The sequence below is a fragment of the Carya illinoinensis genome, chromosome 7, assembly GCF_018687715.1.
Source record: "Carya illinoinensis cultivar Pawnee chromosome 7, C.illinoinensisPawnee_v1, whole genome shotgun sequence".
Classification (NCBI taxonomy): domain Eukaryota; kingdom Viridiplantae; phylum Streptophyta; class Magnoliopsida; order Fagales; family Juglandaceae; genus Carya; species Carya illinoinensis.
Window position 1 is genome coordinate 35,478,321 of NC_056758.1, and position 26,210 is coordinate 35,504,530.

A 26,210-nucleotide genomic window follows, 5' to 3' on the forward strand; every position below is an offset into this window, starting at 1 on the left:
TGAGTTAAATGATTAGTGCCAAGCGTCCTCTTTCGTTATTTTCATTTGATTATATGAAATAAAATAATATTACTTTAAATAATCTTGTCAACGTTATTATTTCTCTCTCCCAATATCCGACGTGGCAATGTCCTTAAGAATCCAAACCCGGAAACCCCTACTCTGTCTTTATAATATATTATTATATTATTAATGCACATCCATATCCTAAAAATAAAGATGATTGGTATGTCTCCATCGTGTCAACAAGTCAGTGACAAGAAGGCAAGGGTTTTCAAGAAAAATTATAAAATTTGGAACTTTTATTATGTATATTATAAGTTTATTATAAAATTAAAAAACAAAAAAGATGGATGACCTAATTTTTCCTTTCTGTACTTAAGATCTTTTTATAAATTAAAAAAATTATGATTATAATTAGTTTTTATTATTTATTATTTTATTTTATTAAATTAATTAAATTATTTTATTTATTATCTATACATTATATATTTATTATAAAAAAAAATAAAAACAATTAAAGTAAATGTTATGTATAGTTCACAGAGATGATATGTAAAATTATTCGTAGGAAGGAAGGAGTTAAGGAGTATCATGATTCTATATCACGGTCCTGACAGTGACAGTCCCTTCCCTGCCCTTTCCCGATAAGGACGCTTGGGGTCCTGTCGCGGTCATATTAACGGCTACTTTCCCCTCTCTTCTGAGTTAGCCACGTGGCGTTTCCAGATTATATAACTTCCTTACTTGGCGGGAATGTACTTGGGGGAGCCTCCTCATCCAGTCTAGTTTGACCTCCCTACTTCCTCTTTGGAAACCGTAGTAGTAAACGAGACATAATATTTAAACACAAACAGTACGAAATCAAGAAATTGCTTAGAAATATTTAAAAATAACAAACATTACATCCCATGAATCATAATAGATAATTTCGAAGAATGACTTCTTTCAGAGAAGTAATTCTGGGGAAAAATGAAGAAAAAGATTTCAGGCTGGCGAGGGCAGCGAGGTGGGATCGGCTGATGAAGGGATTTCGGGTCCGACCCGGCAGCCTTCAAGCATGAACACAATGTCGGTCATTGATGGTCTGTCGAGTGGATCGGGGGCTGTGCAAAGCAGTGCTACTTTCACTCCCAATAGGAATTCTTCCCACTCCGATGACTCTGGGTCCAGCTCGAGCAAACCCGGTTCGAGCAGCTCCGAGACCTGGCCCCTCTGCAATTGCCTTTTCACCCACTTCACGATGTCTTCGTCTTGTGTGAACATCACCGGCTTCCTTCCCGTTAGAATCTCTAACAATACGATTCCGAAACTGTACACGTCCGCTTCCCTTGTGGCTTGCCCAGTCAATGCTGCTTCTGGTGATACATAGCCTAAGGACCCGATCGGGGTGGACGAGGAAGATGCTTCTGCTGGAGTTGCTATGGTTAGTCTGTCCAGGCCGAATTCAGATAAATGGGCTTCAAAATCAGCGTCGAAGAGAACATTTTGCGGCTTGACGTCACCGTGGACTATCGAGACCGAGTGCAAGAAAGCTATCCCGCGAGCAATGCCAAGTGCAATGAGGTGACGCATTGGCCAGTTGAGCACGTGCCCTTCTTGGTGAGATGCCTCTTGGAGGAGAGTGGCAAGGTTTCCATTGGGCATGTAGTCGTAGACGAGGAGCCTTAGATCGGGTGGCCCTGCGTAATAGCCACGCAGAACAGTTAGGTTTCGGTGCTTCACTTTACCGAGCGATTCTGCTTCTTTGCGGAAAGTGTTGTCGTCGATGGACCCGTCGGGAAGGCGACGGATTGCTAGCACCATTCCATCTTGGAAAGATGCCTTGAATATAAGACCAAATCTTCCTCTGCTGAGGACGTTTTCCTCATCGAATTGCCTTGTTGCTTCCAATGTCTCTGCAACTGTGATTTTGTTATTGAACATGACCAGTTTTGGCCCTCCATTTTCTCCACTACCACGACCCCTTTCACCTCCTGAGCTTGCACGAGCCGGGCTCCGTTTCTTCTCCCCAGTTGCCCCTTCTCTAAGCTTCTTGCGCCAACGTAAGAGGCTGTAGATATAGCCACAACAGCATATTGTCAAAAGGCATGCCCCAGCTATAGCCACGACGATCAATAGAATCAGCCTCTTCTTCTTTCTCCTTCTCACATTTGCACACTCTCTATTCAAGGGCTTCCCACATAGATTTCTATTCGTGGCAAAAACAGCTGGATCATTGAACCGAGTACCCAACATTTTTGGAATTTCACCTTCAAGTTCATTGCTAGACAAATTTAAGTATCTCAAACCCGAAATACGTGAAAGACTTGCGGGAATGGATCCGCTCAATCTGTTAGAGGCAAGATTTAACGTTGTTAGCTTCGATAAATTGGACAATGAGTCAGGTATATGACCTGCAAGGTGATTTGCGTCCAATAACAGAGAAGTCAGAGACGAGCAATTGGAAAGCTCATCTGGGATTTCACCTGTTATTCTATTTTGACCCAAATCAAGCTTCTTCAAACGAGATGAGCGAGAGATATCACCTGGTATGTGCCCCTCCAAACGATTAGAGCGAAGCTCAAGCACTTCAAGACCAGAACAATTACCGAGTTCTGGGGGGATTATACCCGAAATACGATTGCGAGATGCGGAGAGAACAACTAGTGATTGAAGAAATCCATATGTTGCGGGAATCTCACCAGTAAAGGCATTTGAGGTGAGGTTCAAATATTGTAGACTAACCAAGCTGCTGAAACCTTCAGGAACATCCCCAGATAAGTGGTTATCTTCTAGAGCAACAACCTGTAGGCTTGGTAACCCGAAGAGCTCAATGGGCAACTCTCCGGATAGGTTTTGTTTACTCAAGTCAAGAACTGCTAGCTTCATCAAACTCCCAACACTAGCAGGAACGCTCCCTGAAAACCCGCAAAGACTCAGGTTAAGAATCTGCAAGTTACTTAAGTCCCCGATATTAGATAAAACTTCTCCGGAAAGCCTGTTGTTGCTAAGATTCAAAGCACTCAAATTGCTCAGACGCATTATCTCCTCCGGTACATTCCCTGTGAGTTTGTTGTCGCTCAAGTTCAACATTTCAAGCTCGGAGAGCCTTCCAAGTTCCAGTGGGATTGAACCGGAGAACATGTTTCTTCCTAAAGATAACACCTTTAAGCTTCCTAGTACTCCGAAAAAACCAGGAACCAAACCCGAAAATCGGTTCCCTTCAAGATCAAGTACCCGTAACGAACTGCATTTCACAATCTCGCTAGGAACCTCGCCAGTGAGTGAATTATTCGCCACTCTAAGCTCCTCTAACCTCAAAAGATTGCCAATCTCAACCGGTAGCGTACTCGAAAAGAAGTTCCCAGAAAGATCCATTACCCTTATCGTCGTCACATTGGTCAACCACGTCGGAAACAGACCATGTATTTGATTCTCTTTAAGGTCCAATACCTCCATGACGCTTAAACATTTCCCATTTGGCGGCTTAACCATGCCCGTGAGTGCATTAAAACCCAGCTGAACAATCCTAAGCGAAAACGAGTGGTTGGCTGACGCAATGCTGCAAAACAAAGATGCGGGGACCGAACCTGAGAATTCATTGCGCGATAATGATAGCACCTGAAGCCTCGGTATCGCTCCGATGGTCGCCGGGATCAGACCTCTTAGCGCATTGTCTTCAGCACTGAGATGTATGAGGGAGGAACAGTTTGCAATAGCCGAAGGCAGAGTCCCGTACAATTTGTTCGAGTCCATCCAGAGATACTCAAGCTCCTGAAGCTCTCCTATTCTCGCCGGGACTTGACCCGAAATCAGGTTGTACGATAAGTTGATAAGTTGGAGCTGAGATTTCGCAGAGAAGTTCGACGGTATGTCGCCGGAGAATGCGTTCGACGATAAATCGAGGTACCTGAGACTCTGCGACACATAAACGGGGATTCTTCCAGACAGGAGGTTGTGAGCGACGTTGAGTACTTGGAGATTCGTGAGGTTAAATATGGACGGCGGCAGAGTACCAGAAAGCGAGTTGTAGTGAAGGTAAACGGCGCGTAGGAGAGCGCATTGAGAGAGCGACGAAGGTATGGAGCCGTTGAAGCCATTGGAGTGGAGGCTAAGCTTGCGCAGCTCTCGCAAGTCAGCGAGTCGATCACTGACCCGACCCCCTAGTCCGAGACGAGGCAAGCGCAGCTCGCGGACTCGATTTTCATAACACACAATGCCACGCCAGTCACAAGGTGCCGACGGGGTGGACGAATCCCAGCCGTCCAATGCCCCCAACGGATCGTAGAGACCAGCTTTAAAGGCCGTTAATGCTTGGATCTCCGACAAACTTTTGCCGCTGCGTTGCGCAGAGGATAAGATGGCAATGAAGCACGGCATAGTGAAGAGGAATAAGAAAAGGAAGTAGAAACTAAACGTTGCCATAGGAGAAAAAGAGGTTCTGATGAGCAAAACGAGTGTTAGAATATATATGTAGAGTGTGCTACGGCTAATGCCGGCAGAGATTGGTAGGAATGAGCGTTTGACTGCTTTGCGCGGATGAAAATATGGGGAAGAATCAAGGCAAAGTGAAGAAGAAGAAGAGGAGGAAGAGGAAGAAGAAAGTAGCCGTTGCCATTGGAGGAGCAGAAGTTGGTGGGGGCGCAGAGAGGAGCAAAACGAGCGTTGGGAATCAAGGGTTGTGTGGGTGTACTTGGGGAGCGTGTGTCATGGCCAATGCTAGCAGAGATGGACTGGAAAGAGGGTTTGACAGAAACGATGCCATACGAGCAAGTGGTTTTATCATCTTATGTGTGTTTCTGTTGCCTTTTTCACTCTCTCTCTTCCTCACTTTGGAGTTTGGTCTCTACCGCTTCGGTTTCCTTCCCTCTTCCCCAAAAGTTCCGAGGGCTCTTTCTTAAGAAAGAAAACCCAAAAAACACAGCAGGGCTTTTTAAGAAAAGAAAAAAAAACCTTTTCGTCATGGGGAAGAGAATCATCAGCTCTTTGTCGTGAATTTCTCGGTCCCAAGGGGTTTGATAGTGTCACCCATGGGTGGTGACTTGATTCGGGTGATTTTGGTTGGTGCTTGCATGGCATGGAGTTTTTTTTGGGGTGGTGTCAACTCCGGAACAATTTTACCTCGGACTTTGCTAGATACAGTCAGAAAATACAATCAGCGTGCAGTCGGCTGTACGGAATGAATAAAAAAATTATAAAAAAATTATTTTATATTTAGAGGAACCTACATGAATAAAAAAAGTTATAAAAATAATTTTTTTCATGTAGGTCTCGTATTAATTCACTTTTTTCTTCACGACTGCATACCGACTGTATTCCCTGACTGCAAAAAGTATTTCTCTTTTACCTCTGACTATGTTTTTTTATTACTGCTAGGTAATCTTTTATTACCTACTTCAAATCAACATGACACACTATTCATCAATACTACGTATTCCAGCATTAAAAACTTTGAAATTGGTAAATTGTGCCCATCTAAATAGTATAAAATGTTTAAATTTTGTTATATACAAGCATAATCGCGCACTAATTTGTGTATTAATATTGATTTATTCATATTTAAAATTTAAATTAACACTATTTTTAATAAAATCTACTTTTTGACCAATCACATCATATTAATATACAGATTAGTACATAATTATACTTGTAACTATATTTTTTCAAAATGTTTTATTTTGAGAATACAGAATCTCATTAAATATATTCTATAACCTTTATGCATTAGGCTAGCGATTTTGTCATTACTCATTAGATCTTGTTTAAACGGTGAGATAAGATTAAAAAAAAATTAAAAAAAATATAAATAATTTATAAATAATAATAAAAGATTTGAGTTACTTTTTTCATTTTCACATTTATTTTAAAAAATGAAAAAAAAAAGTGATTGTTCTTTTAATTTTGTCCACTATCAGATACTGTTTTGCTAAAATACTAATTTGATTTAAAATTAAAAATGTAAAAAATAAAAATTTTAAGTACATACGTTGAATAACCCTACTCCCAGCAGGTTCAGAGAGAGATAGAAGAGAGGAAAAAAGGGTTTAAAGCTTGGCAGGCTCTCTCCCGCTTCAATGGAAGGGTTGAGCCCCCTAGGCATTGGCCTCCGTACCACTCCAAGCCTCCTAGTACCCCATCCACTCCTTCGAAAATCCCACAAACTCATACCCTCCTCCTCCTCCTCCTCCTCCGGTGGCGGCGGCGTTAGTCTTTCGACCACCTGTTCCGCCAGCAAATGGGCCGACCGTCTCATCGCCGACTTCCAATTTATCGCCGACCCCTCCGACCATCCTATCTCATCAAACACCGCCACTCTCCCTCCCCCTCCACTCGCTCCACCCGAACGCCACGTCTCAATTCCTATCGACTTCTATCGGGTCCTCGGAGCCGAGACGCATTTTCTGGTTGATGGTATCCGGCGAGCATATGAAGCTAGGGTTTCGAAGCCTCCCCCGTATGGGTTCAGCGACGACGCATTGATCAGCCGGCGCCAAATTCTTCAAGGCGCTTGCGAAACCCTATTGAACCCAGCTTCCCGAAGAGATTACAATCAAGGCCTCGCGGAGGACGAACACGGAACAATTCTCACCCAAATCCCCTGGGATAAGGTAATTTCCGTTCCAATTGCTCTCGAACTTCCAACTTTCTCTCATGCTCTGTGTGGGTGCCTAGAAATTTTGCAAGACAAATAGTTCTGAACTTAATGGACATTGGGCATGTAAGAGGATGGAATTGGTGGACTTGTAGGTTCCTGGCGCTTTGTGTGTGTTGCAAGAGGCCGGAGAGACGGAGTTGGTTATTCAAATTGGAGAGAGTTTGCTTAGAGAGAGGCTGCACAAATCGTTCAAGCAAGATGTTGTCTTGGTGTTGGCACTTGCTTATGTCGATATGTCGAGGGACGCAATGGCATTGACTCCGCCGGACTTCATTCGGGGTTGCGAGGTACTCGGGAGGGCTTTGAAGCTCTTGCAGGTATGTTATCTCTGGATGACTTGTTTTACTGGCTTGGGCTAGAAGTTTCAGATTTTTCCATTTTTCTTTAAAAGCTTGCTTATGATCCCTTTATTTAGTTAAAAAATCCTTAACTGTCTAGGAAGAAGGGGCCAGTAGTCTTGCACCAAATTTACAAGCGCAGATTGACGAGACATTGGAAGAGATCACTCCACGATGTGTACTGGAGCTGCTAGCCTTACCACTTGGTGACGAGTACCGATCAAGACGGGAAGAGGGTCTCCATGGTGTGCGTAACATTTTGTGGGCTGTTGGAGGAGGGGGAGCAGCTATTATTGCTGGAGGATTCACGCGTGAAGATTTCCTGAATGAGGCATTTTTGCGCATGACGACAGCTGAGCAGGTAGCATCTTAGATTATCTTTTAATTCCCGTTAATGGCATTTTATGCTTACCACTCAATGTCTAAATCAAAGTTTCAATATTAACTTATTTTTCTGTTTTCATCTCTTTCCTCGAAAGGTCGATTTGTATGCAGCCACACCACCAACTGTCCCAGCTGAATGTTTTGAAGTTTATGGAGTAGCGCTTGCACTCGTTGCACAAGCCTTTGTTGGTAAAAAACCTCATCTCATTAAAGATGCTGATAATCTGTTCCAAAAACTTCAGCAGGCTCAGGTGACAGCTCTTGATAATTCAGTCCTTTCCTATTCATCCAAAGGAAACCCTGAGATAGACTTTGCATTAGAGAGGGGCCTTTGTTCACTACTTGTAGGGGAGCTTGATGAGTGTCGCTCATGGTTGGGCTTGGACAGCGATAATTCACCTTACAGAAATCCGTCTGTTGTAGATTTTGTGTTGGAGAATTCAAATGATGACTATGACAAGGATCTTCCTGGGCTTTGTAAACTGTTGGAGACGTGGTTGATGGAGGTGGTTTTTCCTAGATTTAGAGACACTCAAGGCATACAGTTCAAGCTTGGGGATTACTACGATGATCCTAAAGTCCTGAGATATTTGGAAAGGCTGGAGGGTGCAGATGGCTCACCCTTAGCTGCAGCAGCAGCAATAGTGAGGATTGGTGCTGAGGCTACTGCAGTTCTTGATCACGTAAAGACTAGTGCAATTCAGACATTGCAGAAGGTGTTCCCTCTTGGTCACAGAGACCAGAGCGCAGGAAATCAAGATGATAACGACATCAATAACTTTTTTCCTGCTGTAGAAAGTGAGGAGCCTCTGGAAGAATCTGATCAAGACGATTCTGCCAAAAATGCTGAGATCTCTGGACGCAATGGGACCTGTGAAACACATGAAGAAGAATCAATTACTGAAAAAATTAAAGATGCAAGTGTGAAGATCATGTGCGCCGGTGTGGTCATTGGACTAATGACTTCGGTTGGCTTGAAGTATTTACCAGCTAGAAATGGCTTGTCCATCCAACGGAAAGTTGGTTCAGCAATGGCCTCCAATGCTGTTAGTGTAGGTATGATATATTGATACATGTGCAAGAAAGCTATTATTTTAACTGATTAGGATCAGCTACATGGGTTCTTCAGGCCATTTGGCTCTATCTAGGGCAATATCTTTAATTACATGTTGTTTTGCTCACAAATGCTGAGAGGTAATCATTGTGTGCTTCGCTTACAAAAAAAAAATAACTATTGTGTGCTTGGGGTTTTTTTTTTTGCCAAGTTGCTTATAAAAGAAAAAAAAGTTCTGCCAAGATCCCCTTAACAATTTCTACGGGTGTCACTCTCTTTAAGGTCCAAGGTTCTACACCTTATGGGTGCAAACAATCCTTTGAGGCTATACTCTCTTGGTGAAAAGTTAGCAATTTAACCATGTAGGGAAACTACTGAGGGTGTGTTGCATGGGACCGGAGTTTACTTTGCAAGAGTGGGTCCAAAGGGCATTGCCTTGGAGAGGTTCCCTGATATTAAAAAAAAAAAAAAATTCTAAGAGATAGTCTTTTTGATGGAGCCTTTTTTAACCATCACATAAATTTTTTTTATAATGGAGGCGTGGGTTCTCAAAATAGAGCTGCTTTTAACTACTCCATTGAATGGATGGCAATAAAATGGCTGGCATCATTGTTTACTCACCTTAGGTGCAAAGTATAATTTTCAAGAGAATTTGTTATTTTCTTTTATTTTTTCCCTTTAAACTTTGGATTTACACTTTTCTTCTTACCCAAGTGTGTGGTTTCAGCCAATTAGTCGTTTTTGTTATTATGAATAATACTTTTGGATTCAAGCCACCTGTTAAGTCTTAGGTTTCTGTCAACAAATTTAATGTTTAGTTCTTATGCATGTAGGCGACGGCAGGTTAATGACATTGTGTTATTTGCATTAGCTCTAGATTCTGAAAATTGCATTACGTTTTATATGGGTGGGGAGGATTAGTCGGTCGCCCACAAATTGCAACATTGTAGAAAATGGTTCCATACTTGCCTCATATGGTGTATTAGAAGGAAAAAATAATGGTAGGTAATTTTTATTACTTATTAAAAAGAAGTTTAGATGGCACCTCTTCCCAGCATAGAAATTGGCTGGATGGTGTGAGATTATGAACTTAAATCCTTATATAACTTACAAAAGAAAGAAAGAAAGTAAGGAGAAAAAATTACACGGGTTTATCTTTGAGAGGCAATTTTATTGTTGTGGTGTAAGTCTAGTATGGTTGATCTCTCCCTCAATTAGTTACCGTGGAAAACTTTTTTTTTATTTTTTATAAGCACCTCCACTTATGCTAGTCTCGTGGTGTATACAGTCACCGCTTTTCTCAAGAAGTTATTATATACTCTTATATATAGGCAAATTTGAGAGTGAAGAATCAGGTCGTGCCCCTCATTATATACAGAACCTCACCTACATTGCTTCATTTATTGACTACCATTTCCCTCAATTTATGAGACTTTTCCAAATTGGAAAACTTTCATTGAGTTTTTTTTTTCCTTTTCTTTTTCGTATTGAATGCGTATTAACTCCCAAGATTCACAATTGGTTTTACATCTTTGAATTTTGTGTAAAATATTGGACATCACAATATGCAAATAGATTTGAAAAGCAGGCATTTTAATTGCTTTATGCTGATTGCTTTAAACTTGATGCGGATTCAAATGTGCAGGTTTTTCTGGAGATGAAAAGGCTGGGGAGGAATCACCCAAAATGGATGCAAGAATTGCAGAAGGTCTAGTTCGCAAATGGCAGAACATTAAATCTCTAGCATTTGGACCTGATCATTACCTAGACAGATTGCCAGAGGTAACCCAACTTCCTTGGTTCTATGGTAATTAGCAGTGATCATTAGCATGAACTAGATGTGGGAACTAGGGGTGAGCATCGGCCGGTCCGGACCGGCAAAACCGACCAGACCGGACCGGACCGAATTGGGTCCGGTCCGGTCCGGTCCCATTTTTAAGGAACCGAAAAGATTCGGTCCGGTCCCGGTCCGGGAGTTTTTCACCCCGGACCGGACCGAATAGAAATAAATAAAAAAAAAAAAAAATTTTATTTATATATATTATTTATATAATAGTATTAGCATATTACTAATATATATAATAGTATACTATATGTATATATTAAATATATTACAATATAATTACATAAATATTAAAAAAAATATCATTAAATATTAGCATATTATATAAATATATAGTTATCACTATTACTATTATTACATATAGTTATTAGTTATAGTATAGTTATTATTACATATATTTATTAGTTATAGTATTATTACTAATAGACTAATAGTATTAGCATATTACTAATATATATATATAATACTATATGTATATATATTAAATATATTACAATATAATTACATAAATATTTAAAAAAATGTCATTAGATAAAAAAAAAAAAAAAAAGAAGTCAACCTTGGACCGACCGGACCGGACCGGACCGGTCCTGATGGAGTTCGGTCCGGTCCAGGGTGGGAAAACCCTGGACCGAATAGGTCCGGTCCGGTCCACAAAACCTCCCCGGACCGGACCGAACTCACCCCTGGTGGGAACTCTATGAGCTTAAATTTCTCACCACATAAGAAAAGTCCAAAACAGAGAATCCACCCGCCCCCCCACTTCCCCCCCCCCCCCCCCCCCCAAAAAAAAAAAAATCCAGTGGCTAAGAAATCGGTAGCAAGCAGCAACAGAGATTTTGGCTCTCTTCTATTACTTTCCTTTTCATAATGCTAGTCATGGATCTCTTTCCTATACATGAGGATTACAAACGGATTTGACTGATCTTCATATTAGACGTGTTACAATTAGGTCTGGATGATTCTGCACCTGAAGTTTGAAATCTATTTGGAGAATCCAGAAACCCGTGTTTACTTCCCTGCACAGACACAGACTAACTTTTTTGAATAGGCTATTTTCTTCACATGCTATGTCTCTTGTTATGGGTGCTTAATGTCATTTGAATGCCAAGGGTATAATATCATTAGATTGTTTGTTGAGCCCGTTAATCTCTCAGATTTTGTATTTGGGTTTTGAGAATTTGTAATTAGTCACCAATTTATTGGTTATTAGTTTTTAATTTTTTATTAATAAACAATATTTTATTAAAAGTAGGTAGCAATAACCAAGTACACAATTGTGATTTCTATTGATGTTGGGGACTGACAGGTTTTGGACGGTGAGATGTTGAAGATATGGACAGATCGTGCGGCTGAAATTGCCCAACTTGGTTGGTTCTATGAATACAGTCTATTGAACCTCGCAATTGACAGCGTCACAGTCTCACTAGATGGGCAGCGAGCTGTGGTTGAAGCAACTCTCGAGGAGTCGGCCTACCTAACTGTTGTGGACCATCCGGAGCAGAATGCCTCCAACACCAGGACCTATACAGCTAGATACGGAATGTCGCGTTCCAACCCAGGATGGAAAATTACTGAAGGAGCTGTCCTCGAAGCGTAATGAGGTTTTTGTGTACATGGCATCTTTGTTTTTGTTGATCTCTTTCTTACAAAGTTTTTCTTTTTACTTTGTTAGTTGACTATATATCGTCAGCGCTTTTTTCGCCAATTAGATAATATTAAGAATTATTCCTCACAGCGCCCCTTATAAATACTTATCCCCCCTCCCCCCCCCCCCCCCCCATCTTACTCAAAACATCTCTTCGCTATAATGCGGATGCCCTCTATTGCATGTTAAATGTTGTCTACTGTTCGGACTGAAGGGGGGAGAAATCAGTGGGCACTGAGCCAAGGGCCCACTGATTGGGCTTGTCCTATTACTAAAAGAGGATGCTTCAAGGCTTTGAATTTCTCTTTCAGTAATAGGACAAGCCTAGGGCACTGAGCCAAGGGCCCACTGATTGGGCTTGTCCTATTACTAGGGTTCGTCATTTCAGTGATACAAAATATCCATTTCAAGTTTTTTGCCATTTCTACTTTAATTGGATTGCACGTTGTTTTATTTTAATACGCCTTTAAAAAACCTGAAAAGTCATGTTTTCCATACATTTTTAAAAAATTCTTGTTTGCGAGTTTATATTTTTTGAAGTGGACAGAATTCGAGGGAATTTCGAAAAAAAAAGTGGAGAATCAAACCTCAAATTCTCAATTTTATTTATTTGTCAAGCTTTATATACATGACAAACCATCCCTGTACCAAATTAGAAAGTCCACAAGCTTTACAAACATAAAAGTAAGAGGTACATTTCATTAATTTATATTGAAAAGAAATGCAACCGTGACAGTGATCACGTTTAATTTGTAACTAGAGGATGCTTCAAGGCTTTGAATTTACATTTATTAAAAGCTGGACTAAGTGGAAAACATATACATTTGATTGTTTGGAGTTGGATGCAAAACTGCAATCATATATTCTAATTTGATCTGCACGGCACAGCTTCTCAGTATCGAATGGTTCAACAGGTATGGGTACGTACCTCCCTCAATCCAATAAAGCTTACGAGAGAGAAGAGAGAGCGTGTTTCCACGGAAACGATTTCCGGGATACAGGTTGTTGGGATAAGAAGCTGAGTCCAAATGTCTCTTTGCATGCCCGACCTGGCTTCCCCACCAAGCCTGCAACAAGTGCAGCACTCTTCCTCAGATGGTCCATGTCCTTCGTGTCCGTCCATAAGCTGAATGCTAATTGTAGGCTCCTTCGCTTTGAGTTCAGCCCAATACCCCACCTCTGGTAAAGGCGTTCTCGTTCCTTTTTTGAGAATTTCTTTTGCACTTTCCTGCTCAACATTTTCCTCTCCCGATGGAGAGCTTTAGCACTGCCCCCCAAGCAAAAAACATTGATATTAGAATGGCCCTCGAGAGGAATCACATAAGGATCACACTACTTGTACTTTCTAATAAACAGTGAACCTCTGTTTCAAATTTCCTTTAAGTTGACATTTAAAAAATAATAATAATTTTCTCCCCTAAAAGATTATGAAAGTTTCTTAATTAGTTAAAAAAAAATGTCCGTGACTAATGTCACGAGAATGGGGTGTCACTTGTATAAGATTTATTTTACCCCTTTATAATCCATTCCATTTGCAATATTCTACACTTGAATGCTTAGGTCAGTCACAGGGAGATATGATACTTGCATGCCTTCTACGTAGTCCGTGCTTGTGTATAAGATGAATCTCCCAGATGGAGGAGAAAGGCTATACGAGTGTACCTTGAAGCTGGTGTGAGAGTTTCACTCTTATTCACCGTGAGAGTTCCATGTGAAAAAATAGCCTTGAGAAAGGACAGCCGTCTGAGCTCTACTTCCATGTACACAGCGTCTGAAGGATCACCCTCAAAGAGAAGGAAGAAATAGGTTCTATGCACCAACGGCACATTGCACTCACCCCAGAGTTCAATTATTTCTCTTCGCTGCCTCTCAAATTCGGCATAACAGTTAGAACCAGGCTGCAGAGCACCCTGCACTTCAGCCCACCCAACATCCTTTCCATTGTCTCTGGGATCATAGCTGGCGGGTTCGCTCCTAATTTGTACCTATCACACGCACAATCCGATAATAAAACTTAAGCCCCATAATGTCTTTAGTATATATTTTCCAATAGTTAATAAAAATGACGAGATTAAAGTCATATTGTCCGAAGGATGACGTGAAGTACCGACAAACAAATTATGTTAACACTCCCAACCTACAAGACTTGCATGAGAACAAAGTGAACAAAAGTAGACCCAAACTTGTTGTGCGTGTGTGAGAGAGAGAGAGAGAGTGAGAAAGAGAGAGGTCTGCATTCTCACCAAACCATCAAATTGTTTCTTGAATTGAGGGTTGGCCTCTTCATTCACTCCTGTAGCATAACTTAGGACGCTTCTAGTATCCTCTGAATCATCAGACTTGTCGCTGTTTTGTGCTTCTGTGAAAGCACTGGTTAGAGAAGTTTGAGAATCTTTTCTAGACAATTTCCCATAGCTGGCACTAATCCTCGATGCAGAAAGCGTTTTCTGAGGGCATGCTGGTCCTCCGGGCAAGTCCTCAAACGCAGCAGGTCGTATAGGCATGACAACTGCCCTGCAACTTCTACTTCTACCGAAGTTCATGCTTTTAGAGCGGGATGTGTATGCTTCAGAGTGACTTGGAGATGGCTCTGACGGACAGAAACTGATAAGGCAGTTGATGGCCTTTTGCATGCTTTGAATTTTTTGCTTCAGATCATCATAAGCGAAATCTATATTGACATCACCCAGATCTTGAGACCCATTCTCCGGGGATGATACTGCATCTTCATTCATAAAACTCTCAGATCGTTTATGTGGATATGATACTACATCTTCATTCGTAATCTTCTCAGATCGTTTATGTGGATATGATATTACCTCTTCATTTGTAATATTCTCAGATCTTGCATGTGGATATGACACTGCATCTTCATCCGTAACCTTCTTAGATCTCTTCTGTGGTGACATTACATCTTCATTCACTTCCTCCATAGGTCCCTTCTGTGGGGATGTTACAGCATCTACATTCACTACCTCTCTCAAGGATAAGTGTCCAATTCTTTCTTCAGGACGAGATAAGAATAGAGGAGCTTCTATCTTTTTACCCGTTCGCGATTCATCCACTTCAATGCATCGAACTTCCTTGCAACCATCTTCACATTTCTCATCATCTATTTTGGCAGTCTCCTCCCAGACCTCATACGGATCAGGACTAGAAGACTTGATATCCCGAAGAAAGTAGTCTTCAGGATTCTTGGCAAATTGTTGGAAATGCTTTTTGTAATCGGGTCTGCATGTTCTGGGACTTACTTGGTCGAAACAAGGATTGGCTAGTTCTGATGGTTCTAATACAGGATATTCATTAATTCCTGAAACCTGATCTTCTCTAGTTAATTGCCTTCTAGTCTCAGCCCGAGCACGAGCAAGCTCACATTGCCTAGTCAATTCTTGAATCTCTTGATCCATCTGCATAGAAAAGCAGCATGAGCCATACTTGAACTTGGAAGGAAACAACGTACAACCAACAAAAAATCATTTTGTTTACTCCACATACATTCTGACATAAACCCCTAACCAACCCCACTCTTCAAAATCTAAGCTCGCGCCACCTTCATAAAAAAGCTTTGGCAAGTGCGCTATTTTCTAATTCTAAATCAAGTAAAAGATTAACCATGTCAAGTACATTTAGTTGAAAAAGATTAATGAATTTAATGAAGCCTCTTGAGTAAAGGGCATTCTCAATATTCTTTTGCCTCAGCTAAGACATGGGGCAAAAAGAGAACAAATTACAAGCTCATTAGTATCGATTCCCATAATTTTATGTCTATTGATGAAGGATTCCTGCATCATGGCCAAATACTTGCTATTACTACAAACTTCATATCTCTTAAGAAAAATCCAATCTCATTTTGTTATGTCCTATTTGATCCCTCTATTTTCCATATTCGAGTTGCGATTGATCTATTTATTATGGATGTCATTATATTTGTCTTTTACATATCCATTTTTCAATGCCTAGTATTATATATTGTCCTCTGTCGCCAGATTAGATGTATCATTTTCTATCTTTGATAATATAAGAAGGATACTTGTGCCTTCCTAAAAGAAAGAAAAGGCACGAACCATGTGTATAGGATGTGCACAAAATGTTAGACCCATGAAAAAATAATTATGGAGTGAAAATGTTTTAAGGAAACAGAACATATAAGGAAAATGCTAGTCTTCTTGTTGGGATTTTTTTTTTAATTTGTTTTACTTAATGATTAATTAAGCATTTTCTTAATGATATTGTGAATTTTTTTAAAAAAATATTTAAAAGTATTAAAAAAATGCATGTGAAAAAAAAAAGCAACAAAATAAAAAAAAAAATTAAATGCGCCAGCGAACCCCAGCGGAAGCCCAAACCTTAAGTTCTGGCGCATGAATATAAAAAGGATATTTGTAGACACCGAGTTGTAACTATCATCGTACCTTTTCAATCTTGAGATCTTTCTCCTTCAGTAAAGCGGAAACATCAGTTGTCTTGGGACCAATTGCTAAGTTTTTCATCTCACCCTCTAGTCTAGCCAGTTCTCTTTGCAGTTGCTTTACCAATGCCTTATCGGACATCAACACGTTAACCTGTGCATTAGTAGTCACCTCTTTAGCACAATTTGCAAACAAGAGGGTGTTTCTTGATTGCTCAACGTGACTGCGGGCAGGGCTCATGGTGCAGACGATGGTTGTTCTGGCATTGCCTCCCAGGGAGTTCTGCAGAATGCGTGTTAGCTTGGAGTCCCTGTAAGGAATATGCCCAGTTCTTCCTTTGCTGCATCCAATTGTGGAAATAGATCGACAAGGATCAAATGATTAAGCAATGTTTACAACAAAGAAGTTGAGAAGGTCAAATGAACAGTAGAAAAGAATTTTCAAGACCCCAATGAGAGAAGCTTCCAAGTCAGAAATGAAAATAAAAGGCAGCAAACCCAAGTCATATAAATACGGATGTGGAAACAATCCAAACAGAATTACATCAGTCTTCAAGGTAATATGGTAAACATGTCCTAGCAATTATGCTGCTCCTTAAGCAGGATCAAAGAGTTGTATTACTGGGGCCATAAATAAAACAAGCTAGAGCAAGAGACACAAATCTACAGTATTTACAAAGTAGCAAGGGAATGACGATGAACACTACCAGGCTAGCACAACTCTATTTTGCACATAGTAGACTTACATGGTCCAACCCTAACCTCACGTCAAATTTTTTCTTGCAAGGTGCTATCTTCGAAAATAATAAGTCCTGACCAATTAAGGTGGAAAAAACGTGATGTGCATGCACTTGCCAACAACCTAAGGTTACCGTTTACCTTTAAGTGCAGTTACATATGTTAATTCCTGGGTAAAGGATTTCAGGATTGATGGTTGATGGAAGAATTTCAATCACAAGCATAAAAAAAGTGATAAAATTCTTTATACCAGTTAGAATCTGCAAACAAGTTTTCAACGAGAACTATGTGAAGAAAACCCAGTTTGGCAAGCCGTCAATGGATATTTCTACCGCGAATAAATGTTGAAAAAAAAACAACCTTAATTCCCTCCAAATATGAGCTCTGGATGTCATCAAGGATGGAATTTTCTAGCAAAAGCTATATATGTTATAATCCGAAGGCATCATATCAATTTCTTTTCGTACTTTTTCAAGGCAAGAAGGCAAAAAAAAAAAAAAAAGAGAGAGAGATTTAAATTTGAATGTCATCTTTGAAAACAAAGCCTCAATAATTTCACAAAAACCAATAAAGCTATATCCGAGATCATGCATTAATCATCCTCACTTTAATTGTTAAAGAAGAAATAATGACCTTAATTTTCGGATTACAGTTCCTAGAGTCAGTAAACTGCGATTTATGTGGGCCCCTTCTTTCAATCTTGTACCTGCTGCTAATGTCTGAGAAGTACGCTCACTCCCAGCAAGGTCAACAAAATTCTGTAGATATAGACCAACTTTTAAGCACTCATTTCTCATTTGGTAAGAAATTTATGAATAACTATTTCCTACCAGTTGAGCTGCAAGAGTTCTGGAATTTGCGGCGCCAGTATATTCACGAGCAGAGCTTTCAATTGTCTGGGGAGTGTTTAAGCATCCAGCATATTACAAGGAGAGTAAAATATTAAACGAACAAAAAAAAAAGGAGAAAAAAAAATGGTAACTTGACGTGTATAAAGTATACCAATCGCAAAATTTGATGAGATCTGGAACTAGTTTCATTTAGAGAGGTCTCTCCTATCTTTCTTTCAGCTGCAAGCATGCAACGCCCAGATTACAAGATGAATATCCATATTATGAAAACTGACACAAGCTTATTTACCTTCACATACGGCAAGGAGCTCCTGCAGATGTTTCCAGTCCCTCAAAGTCACCTCTATAAGTCTCTCAACAACTGTACCTTTCTGATGATGTTAAATAACGACATTAAAGATGTGCGTGATCATTAAAATTAAACTAGATGCAAATAAAATTATTAAACAAAAAAAAAAAGAAAAACGAAAACAGAAAACGAAATATTCACCTCTGGATCATCTAGAAGTCTAAGTGGAGCACCGTCCGACCTCAGAAGGTCTCTAACGGCTTCATTGTATATCTCCATGGCAGAGAACTTCAACACAAACTCTCTTTCTTTATGCTAAAAGATAAGAAAACACGTAAAATTTACGCTACTGTGCCAAGGACCGGAGATAATTAGTATGTCAAGTTTGTTTGTTTGTTTTTTTTTTAACTTACCCCATCTATGTAATCATATATATCTGTCATTGCATGTTCTGTAATTCCAGTCATGGTGTAGGTCTTTCCACTGCTGGTTTGCCCATATGCGAAAATGCTTGCTGTATAAACATTTCTCCCTCAGTCATCTGCAATAGGACTCGAATTCCAGGAAACTGAAAATGAGGTCAAGAAAGCTACTCACAATTAATACCACTGACTGCTGAAAGGGCAACGTCTCTGGCTCCTTCTTCATACACCTTCTTTGTGGGAATGTCAGTCCCAAATACTCGATCTGTATATCCCCCCCATTGCATCGATATCCAGAAATTAGAAAAGAATTATATATTTGAAGATAATGGAGAAAAAAAGGGAGAAATTTGTTGAGAGACATTCTGTGATCTGAACTACGAGCTTGTTGCCTATTCAAGTTTACACCTGAACTCTTGTAAAACCTTTTGAAAAATAAAAAAATAAAAATAAAAAGAGTGATGGAAAGGAAAACCCTGTTGAAAATCTATATTCCAACGTAGAGATTCTAATAAGACAACAACATCATGCTTTGGTTTGACAAATTACAACATTTGATTTGACAGGATAAATTTTAAGAGCAAACATCGCTATCATACTATTCTCTCCTGTGGTTAATATCCGACATCTGTCCTAATCGATAGGCACCCACGCGTATATATTCCAACCAAAAAAAAAGACCTGCGATCAAATGACCACATAAAAGCGTGAAGGATCATATGATTCAATTACCAAATGTATAGGCAGTGGGAAACATGGCCCGGTCCGGCAGGGTGTGCTTGAATCTGATGGTATTGTTATTGATGCATTCCCAATCGAACACATCGTGCGAGGCAGTTTCTTTCTCATTCAGAGGCCTCACCCTCACCGATACGAAGATTCTCTCTTCTTGTCCACTCCATCTCGGCGTATCCCCTTGCATTGTTAGCTCCTCCAGCTCACTCATTGTGCATGAAGCATATCTTCACCTTCAAAGTTTCTTCTTCGAATTCAGAATCTGTTTCTCTTTACACAAGGAAACGAAGCTGAAAACGAAGAAAGAAAATGGAGAGAGAGAGAGAGAGTATGGTTTTGTCGTTTCAAAGGAGGCTATGGAAGCCAAAGAGGACAGACGTCAAAAGAACCGACCTTAGAAATAAAACCGCCAATGATTTGACTTCTCTAGCGTTGGATTCTTCGACAGCAATCATTTTGACCCAATCAATAAAAATTATTGTTTTTTAATTAAAATTTCAATTTTTAAAACAAAATTCAGTTAATTTAAAAAATATATATATCTAAAAAGTTTAAAACATAATTTTAAATTTTTTTTAATTGAATTCGGTAATTTAATTATCAAGTGGTATAACCTCCCTCTCGTTATGTATTAACGTGATAGCCCCATTGTTTCTAGCTGTCAACGTTAAAAACAATTTTTGGAAGCCACTAATTTTTTTGTTTATTCAGTTTCGCCTTGTCATCGTCCGCAAAACGGATGGATCTGTTACGACAGTCGTTACAAATCGATATATCTGTATACGTCGGTATATTATACCTTTTCTTCTTTTATATACGAAAATCAACATTTGATAATATTTTTTTTCCTTTTTTTAAGGTTTCACAAATTTTCAATATTTATTTTTTCTTGCACCAATTGAAATAATATGCAGCATTTGTATATATATATATATTATTATTTTTTTCTTTTAAAAACTGAATCAAATATAATAATAGATAGAACGCAACAATCTCTTAGTATTTAGTTTAAATTTGATAAGGATCAACTTCTTTAGAAAATGATTCACTTTAAAATATATATCACGCTCTCATCTTACATTTTTCTTAATATTGATATGATATTATCTATCAATCATTGGGGCAGTTATTGTTTTTAAAATGAATATATTATATAATGTATTCGTTCCATTATAATTTTTTTAAGAATTTAATTCAACGATTTAAAGACAATGTCACGTCAATATAGTAGGTGAGGGTGGAATATGTATATAGTACATTGAATAAATCTTTTTACAATAATCAATTCAGATTTTCATGAATAATACCAAATCAAATTACGTACTGAGAGTGCGACGAGAGTCTAATAGATAATAAATATTTTTTAGTTTAAAATAATGATATCCATACAGCACATTTTATAATATATATTAAAGAATAAAATTATTTTATAAAATGATATTACTTGTTAAGATATTTTAGTTTTAAAAAATATCTTTTATTTTAAAATATTGTTATGTAAAGTAAAAATTACGTTTGTTTATCATTTTTCTTTTCACAATGTTTCTTCAGGTATTGCGGCTATTGCCCACATATTGAGGCAGTCCCCCCATCAAGGTCCATTAATGAATTGATGGAAAATACTGAAGTGATAGTCGCTTGGTATATCAAGACCAATCAAACAATGACACATCACAAAAGCACAATTAATTTAATAAAATAAAACGTGTTCGTTAACATGCCACATTAATATTAAAAAGGAAAAAAGAAAATACATTTAAGGAAAAAATAAAATACGTAACAGCAAAAATAAAAAAACTAAAATAAAAATATCGACTAGATTTAAAAAAAAAAACATAAATTTATCGAACAAAGTTAAATTTAACGAACTAAAAATAAAACTATCAGAAAGTTAAAAAAAACACTTACAAAATCAAGTAACATTTGGAGAGAGAGAGAGAGAGAGAGAGAGAGAGGACAACAACAACACCACTTTTCTTCTGATGGACATATATGGAACATGTTACTTGGGCCGAATTTCAGAACACAAGGAGAATTTTGTAGTCTCGTTCTTCGTGATGAACATATTAATTATGCACCTTCTGCAAGAAAAATCCAAGTGCTCTAGAGATTTTTAAGATCATCTTTCCTACCTAGTATCATACAGATGATGTTCATCGCTATACCATCATTTGCTCCTCATATATATGATTCCAGGCTTCTCTCGGACTCGCAAGAGACGGCTAGAAACAAGCGCAGGGTGGATAGTCTCTTGTGGGCAAAAATATCTAGTAATTAATCGAAACAAAGTCGGCTTTAGAGTTCCCATGCTGCATGCTTGGAATTAAGAAGGCCAATGCCGAACACAGAATGCAAGCAAAAAGGTATGCATAGATGCAAGTGTTATTTCACAAGTAGTACAGAAAATCAAAACTAATCCTGAGGTCAGCTAGTTATTCTCTGAAGAATATTACAGTTGCCATCAAGGCCATATCAAAAAATTCCACATCCAAAATTAATGGCTTTTACCAGCAGAAAGTTGTGCTGGTTATTCTGTGACGAAATATCCCATTTGAGGTAAAGATTACAGCAGCCATCGGGGCAATATCAACGATTTTCACTTTCAAAATGAGTAGCTCTATTACAAGTCCTATTTATCTTGTATCTCACCCAAGAATATATAGTACATCTACCCGTTGGCAACCACCACTCTGGAGTCCAAAGAACTTGTATGTATCCACAACATTAGATTGTAAAATATTCTATACTGAGCTTCAAATTCTTCTGTAAAGGAAACTAATAACTGAGTGAAAAACTCATTTGGCTAGTCATCTGGAATTCGTCCAAGGGTAATCATATGTTTCGGTAGTTGGATGTATAATTGGCATGGATCTCCACTTCATAAACCCCCACACTTGGGTCCGAGAAAAGGAAAGAGAGGATGTAGTTTCTGTTGACTGTAAGCTTTAATATCTGGCTAATAAAAAGTTTGCCTACCAGTAATTGCCACAAGAGCATTCACCATTCCTAAAATGATGAAACCTCTTCCCATCTCTCACAACTATCTCTCTACCCACCACTTTTGACATGTACTTGAATGCATTATGACAATCCCCACAAATTCTTAGGTTCTTGAAAACTCTAATTGTCGCTCCTAGAGGAAGCTTCATAAGGCCAAAAACAACTGCAAGCTTCTCGCTATGAGTAGACAAGACAGACTCCTTATGTTCATTCTCCATATCATGAAGCACAAATTTTGTGTCAGGGATATATCCAAGTTTTTTCATTTCTAGTACCAATTGCTCCAGATGATTGTACACAGCTTGCACCTCGTGGTGCACAGTGTCATCAACCAAGAAAACATGAACTTTGTTTTCGACCTCAACCCAACTGCAACCAGGCTCTTTCTTGATACCCCGATCCCTCATTAGTTTCCGCACCTTAGCCACATCATTCCACCTGCCCGCTGTGGCATACATGTTTGACAAAAGTACATAGGTCCCATCATGTTGTGGCATTAGTTCAAAGAGTTTTTCAGCAGCTTGAACCCCTAACTCCATGTTCCCATGAATACGGCAACCAGCAAGAAGAGCCTCCCAAATTGCTACACCTGGCTCAAAAGGCAATGATTTGAGCACATCCTTAGCTTCTGAAAACTTCCCAGCTCGACCCAACAAATCAATCAAGCGGGCATAATGATCTTCACCCGGGGTTACACCATAAAAGCCACACATCGAATCGAAATAATGACGCCCCTCTTTGACTAAACCAGCATGGCTACAAGCAGAGAGAACTGTAAGGAAAGTTATCCTATCAGGTACTAGATCTTCTTTCAGCATCTCTTCAAAAAGTTTTATCGCTTGCAGACCATATCCATGTTGCCCTAGAGCTGCAATCATGGCGTTCCACGACACTGAATCCAAATAAGGCATTGTAAGGAAAACACAATTAGAAGCCTCAACAATGCCACATCTTGCATACATTGTAATAAGTGCATTTCCAGCTGAAAGGCTTGAATCATGTCCCAACTGAACTAGTTGAGCATGGAGCTGGCGTCCATGCTCCAATGATCCAAGCACCGCACAAGACGTAATTGCTCCTGCAAATGCATAGTCGCATGGCTCAAAACCCTCCATTCTCATTTGGTTGAACAGCTTCAAGCCTTCTTCTCCAAACCCATTTTGTGCTAAACCAGATATCATAACAGTCCATGATAAAATGTTTCTCTCCGGCATCTCCTTAAAGAAGGACTTAGCTTCTTCAATGCGCCCTACATTCACATACGCTGACAGGATCGCATTCCACGAAACAAAATCCCTTACAGGCATCGTATTAAAAATTTCTCGCGCCTCATCTACTTTACCACATTTCCAATACAGTGTAACCAATGCATTATTCACAGACAATGAGAAATCTGGTTCAGCTTTCCTTTCCGTTCTCAAAATGTAAGCATGCACTTGCTTCCCGTGTTTGAACAATCCCCCATTAGCACAAGCACTGATTACACTTGTATATGTGAACTCATCAAGCCGAATCCCCATCATATGCATCTTCCTAAACATTTCCAACGCTTCCTGAATAAAACCACGGTGCACATAACCTGAAATCATTGCATTCCATGCAACCTCCAACTTTTCAGTCATCCCATCAAGAATACCACGGGCTGTAGCAAGATCATCATTCCTCACGTACCCTGTAATGATCGTCGTCCAAGTTAACTCGTCCCTCTCGGGCATCTCGTCAAACAACTTTTTTGCCGCACCCAGCAATGAAGATGATGATTCCAATGGTGAAGATGCGCACTTCACATAAACAGATATAAGCGCATTCAACACTGAAGTAACAAACCCTGTTCCTGACTTTAGCACAGCACCATGAACCTGCTGGCACTGCTTTTCTCGATCAGCTATGAGTGCCAAAGCACCAAGTACACTTGTGAAGGTGAAATTATCTGGCCTAAAAGCTTCTCGCCTCATGTCACGAAAGAGTTCCATAGCGGCGTGGCCATCGTCGTTATGCGAATATCCAGTGATCATCGCGTTGTAGAAAACGGTGTCTCTCATACTCAATGGGGTTCCACCAAATACTTCCCGAGCCAGCTTTAGATTCCCTGCGGCAGAGTATGCAGAAATCAGCGTCGTTCTTGCAACTATATCTGGCTCGGGAATTACGTCGAACAGGTGGCGGGCGTAGGTAATATTGGATGATTTGCAGTAGATATCGATCAAACGGTTGAGGATGTGGCCACGCGGTCTGAACCCAAAAGCAATCATATGGGCATGAATGGTTTGAGCCAGGGGGTATGAGGTGGGGTTTCGGGAGCGGCATAGTTGCAGGAGTGTAGCGTAACGGTTAGCCACTTTGCGGACGTCTAATGCATTGCTCATTTTCGAAATGCTTGGAAGTCATGGCTCTTCTCAAGGATGAGAAAAGTTCAAAGTACCAAAATGACCCCCCATGAGAGGGTCTTGGGAGAAACCATTTTTTTTCAACTTGTTTCTTTTTCGCTTTTTATATGTTTAAAGTCACTGTGTTCCACTTTACATCTTCCCCGGAATAGACGAGATATCTACATTTAATGAATAGTTATACATTTGAAATTACTTCAAATAAAAAAGCAATTGTATAAAATTAAAAATTATATATATTTTTTATAAAATCGATATTATTATATTAATTGATTGTAAAATAGTTATACCTACATTATTATTCAATATCACAGTATTTCTTAAGAAGATTGAGATGTACTGAATATTTTACGCGACATGTAATGGTATTGATGTAACACACTAGCAACACTACTTTTCTTGGAGTGGTTGGATCACCACCCCTTCAATTTTTAGGTAGTTTTTTTTAATTATTTTACTTTTAATCTTGATATTTATAATTAATTCAATGACGGTATCTAATAAAAAGCCCATGACGGTAATTTTATGGGCCTTATGAATGGACGTGGCCCGTTGGGGATTGAAGTACTAAATAGTAAATACCACTAAATAGAAATGTGCACAAGTTTAGAGAGACAATTTTAGGGTTGACCATCATTTGATGATCATCTAATGCATGTGAAATTATAAACTTTATATGATTAAAGCCTGAAAAACCTTCTGATAGTCATCCAGCATGATTTTGTTCAGACCTTTTAATTCTCTCTTTGATAGGTACGAAGCAGCTTTCGCGCTTGTTTTGGCTTCAGTTTATTTTTTATTTTTTAAATTCGTTTGAAATAAAAAAGTATATGTTTGATAAATTTATAAAAATATATTAAACATCTAATAAAAATCAGAAAGTCCAATTTTTAAGTATAAAATTAAAGTTTTTATTGAAAAACTTCTATAGATAACACTGTAATTTTTAAATACTATCATAACTAATTTTAAAAGCACTCCGAATGTATATTTGCTAAATAATAAATAGGAAAATTTTATATACCATATTATCATATTACTTACATCACACTAAATAAGATGTGATATATTTATTACCATTAAATAATTATTTATTGAATATTTTTTTATTATCAAATGGTGATAAATACGTCACATCATATATAATGAAATGCAAGTAAAATGATAGTGTGATGTATAACATTACTCTATTTATTTTCTAAAACTTAATAAAACAACTTACTTCAAATTATTTTGTTATTATTTAAATAATTATTATAAATATTTAAAGATTAAAAATGATATAAAATTATTATTACATTTAAAAATAATAATAAAAGAAAAAAAAAAAACCGTCGTCGAAAACACTTCGGTTGAAAGTAAACTAACGGTAGACTGGTAGTGTAGGGTCCAACGAGATTATTCGGCGGTTGAAGCACATGGATTTCATTATCGGAGACTTATATAGTACCCTTAAAATTACGATGGAAGATAGAA

The 26,210-nt window shown here is 38.8% G+C and overlaps 4 protein-coding genes across 4 annotated transcripts; 1 reads left to right on the forward strand and 3 right to left on the reverse strand.

The window, feature by feature from the left end:
* Positions 1–861: 861 nt before the first annotated feature.
* Positions 862–4,923, reverse strand: LOC122317251 (probable LRR receptor-like serine/threonine-protein kinase At4g36180). Its single transcript, XM_043134232.1, has one exon. It carries the CDS (start codon positions 4,405–4,407, stop codon positions 988–990), a length of 3,420 nt encoding a protein of 1,139 aa, XP_042990166.1. The 5' UTR covers positions 4,408–4,923; the 3' UTR covers positions 862–987.
* A 1,054-nt stretch (positions 4,924–5,977) lies between these two features.
* LOC122315861 (protein ACCUMULATION AND REPLICATION OF CHLOROPLASTS 6, chloroplastic) lies at positions 5,978–11,993 on the forward strand. The gene is made up of 6 exons (XM_043132112.1): positions 5,978–6,590; positions 6,730–6,954; positions 7,076–7,336; positions 7,455–8,415; positions 10,059–10,195; positions 11,566–11,993. The coding sequence occupies exons 1-6, from the start codon at positions 6,057–6,059 to the stop codon at positions 11,854–11,856; spliced, it is 2,409 nt and encodes an 802-aa protein (XP_042988046.1). The 5' UTR covers positions 5,978–6,056; the 3' UTR covers positions 11,857–11,993.
* Positions 11,994–12,478: 485 nt separating this feature from the next.
* On the reverse strand, positions 12,479–19,725 carry LOC122315860 (kinesin-like protein KIN-7E). The gene is made up of 12 exons (XM_043132111.1): positions 19,345–19,725; positions 18,788–18,877; positions 18,604–18,704; positions 18,392–18,505; positions 18,191–18,272; positions 18,053–18,120; positions 17,881–17,946; positions 17,684–17,808; positions 16,317–16,653; positions 14,148–15,311; positions 13,567–13,889; positions 12,479–13,171 (listed from the first exon to the last, which is right to left on the reverse strand). Exons 1-12 carry the CDS (start codon positions 19,556–19,558, stop codon positions 12,853–12,855), a joined length of 3,003 nt encoding a protein of 1,000 aa, XP_042988045.1. The 5' UTR covers positions 19,559–19,725; the 3' UTR covers positions 12,479–12,852.
* A 1,972-nt stretch (positions 19,726–21,697) lies between these two features.
* Positions 21,698–24,885, reverse strand: LOC122317512 (pentatricopeptide repeat-containing protein At1g25360). The gene has a single exon (XM_043134637.1). It carries the CDS (start codon positions 24,711–24,713, stop codon positions 22,320–22,322), a length of 2,394 nt encoding a protein of 797 aa, XP_042990571.1. The 5' UTR covers positions 24,714–24,885; the 3' UTR covers positions 21,698–22,319.
* Positions 24,886–26,210: the final 1,325 nt, after the last annotated feature.

Coding starts and splice junctions, on each gene's coding strand:
- LOC122317251 (XM_043134232.1), bottom strand. CDS start 4,407: ATGGCAACGTTTAGTTTCTACTTCCTTTTCTTATTCCTCTTCACTATG.
- LOC122315861 (XM_043132112.1), top strand. CDS start 6,057: ATGGAAGGGTTGAGCCCCCTAGGCATTGGCCTCCGTACCACTCCAAGC. Junction 7,337..7,454: donor GCATGACGACAGCTGAGCAG/GTAGCATCTTAG, acceptor TTTCCTCGAAAG/GTCGATTTGTATGCAGCCAC. Junction 8,416..10,058: donor CTCCAATGCTGTTAGTGTAG/GTATGATATATT, acceptor TCAAATGTGCAG/GTTTTTCTGGAGATGAAAAG.
- LOC122315860 (XM_043132111.1), bottom strand. CDS start 19,558: ATGAGTGAGCTGGAGGAGCTAACAATGCAAGGGGATACGCCGAGATGG. Junction 18,121..18,190: donor GCTCCTTGCCGTATGTGAAG/GTAAATAAGCTT, acceptor GCATGCTTGCAG/CTGAAAGAAAGATAGGAGAG. Junction 17,947..18,052: donor CTCATCAAATTTTGCGATTG/GTATACTTTATA, acceptor AACACTCCCCAG/ACAATTGAAAGCTCTGCTCG.
- LOC122317512 (XM_043134637.1), bottom strand. CDS start 24,713: ATGAGCAATGCATTAGACGTCCGCAAAGTGGCTAACCGTTACGCTACA.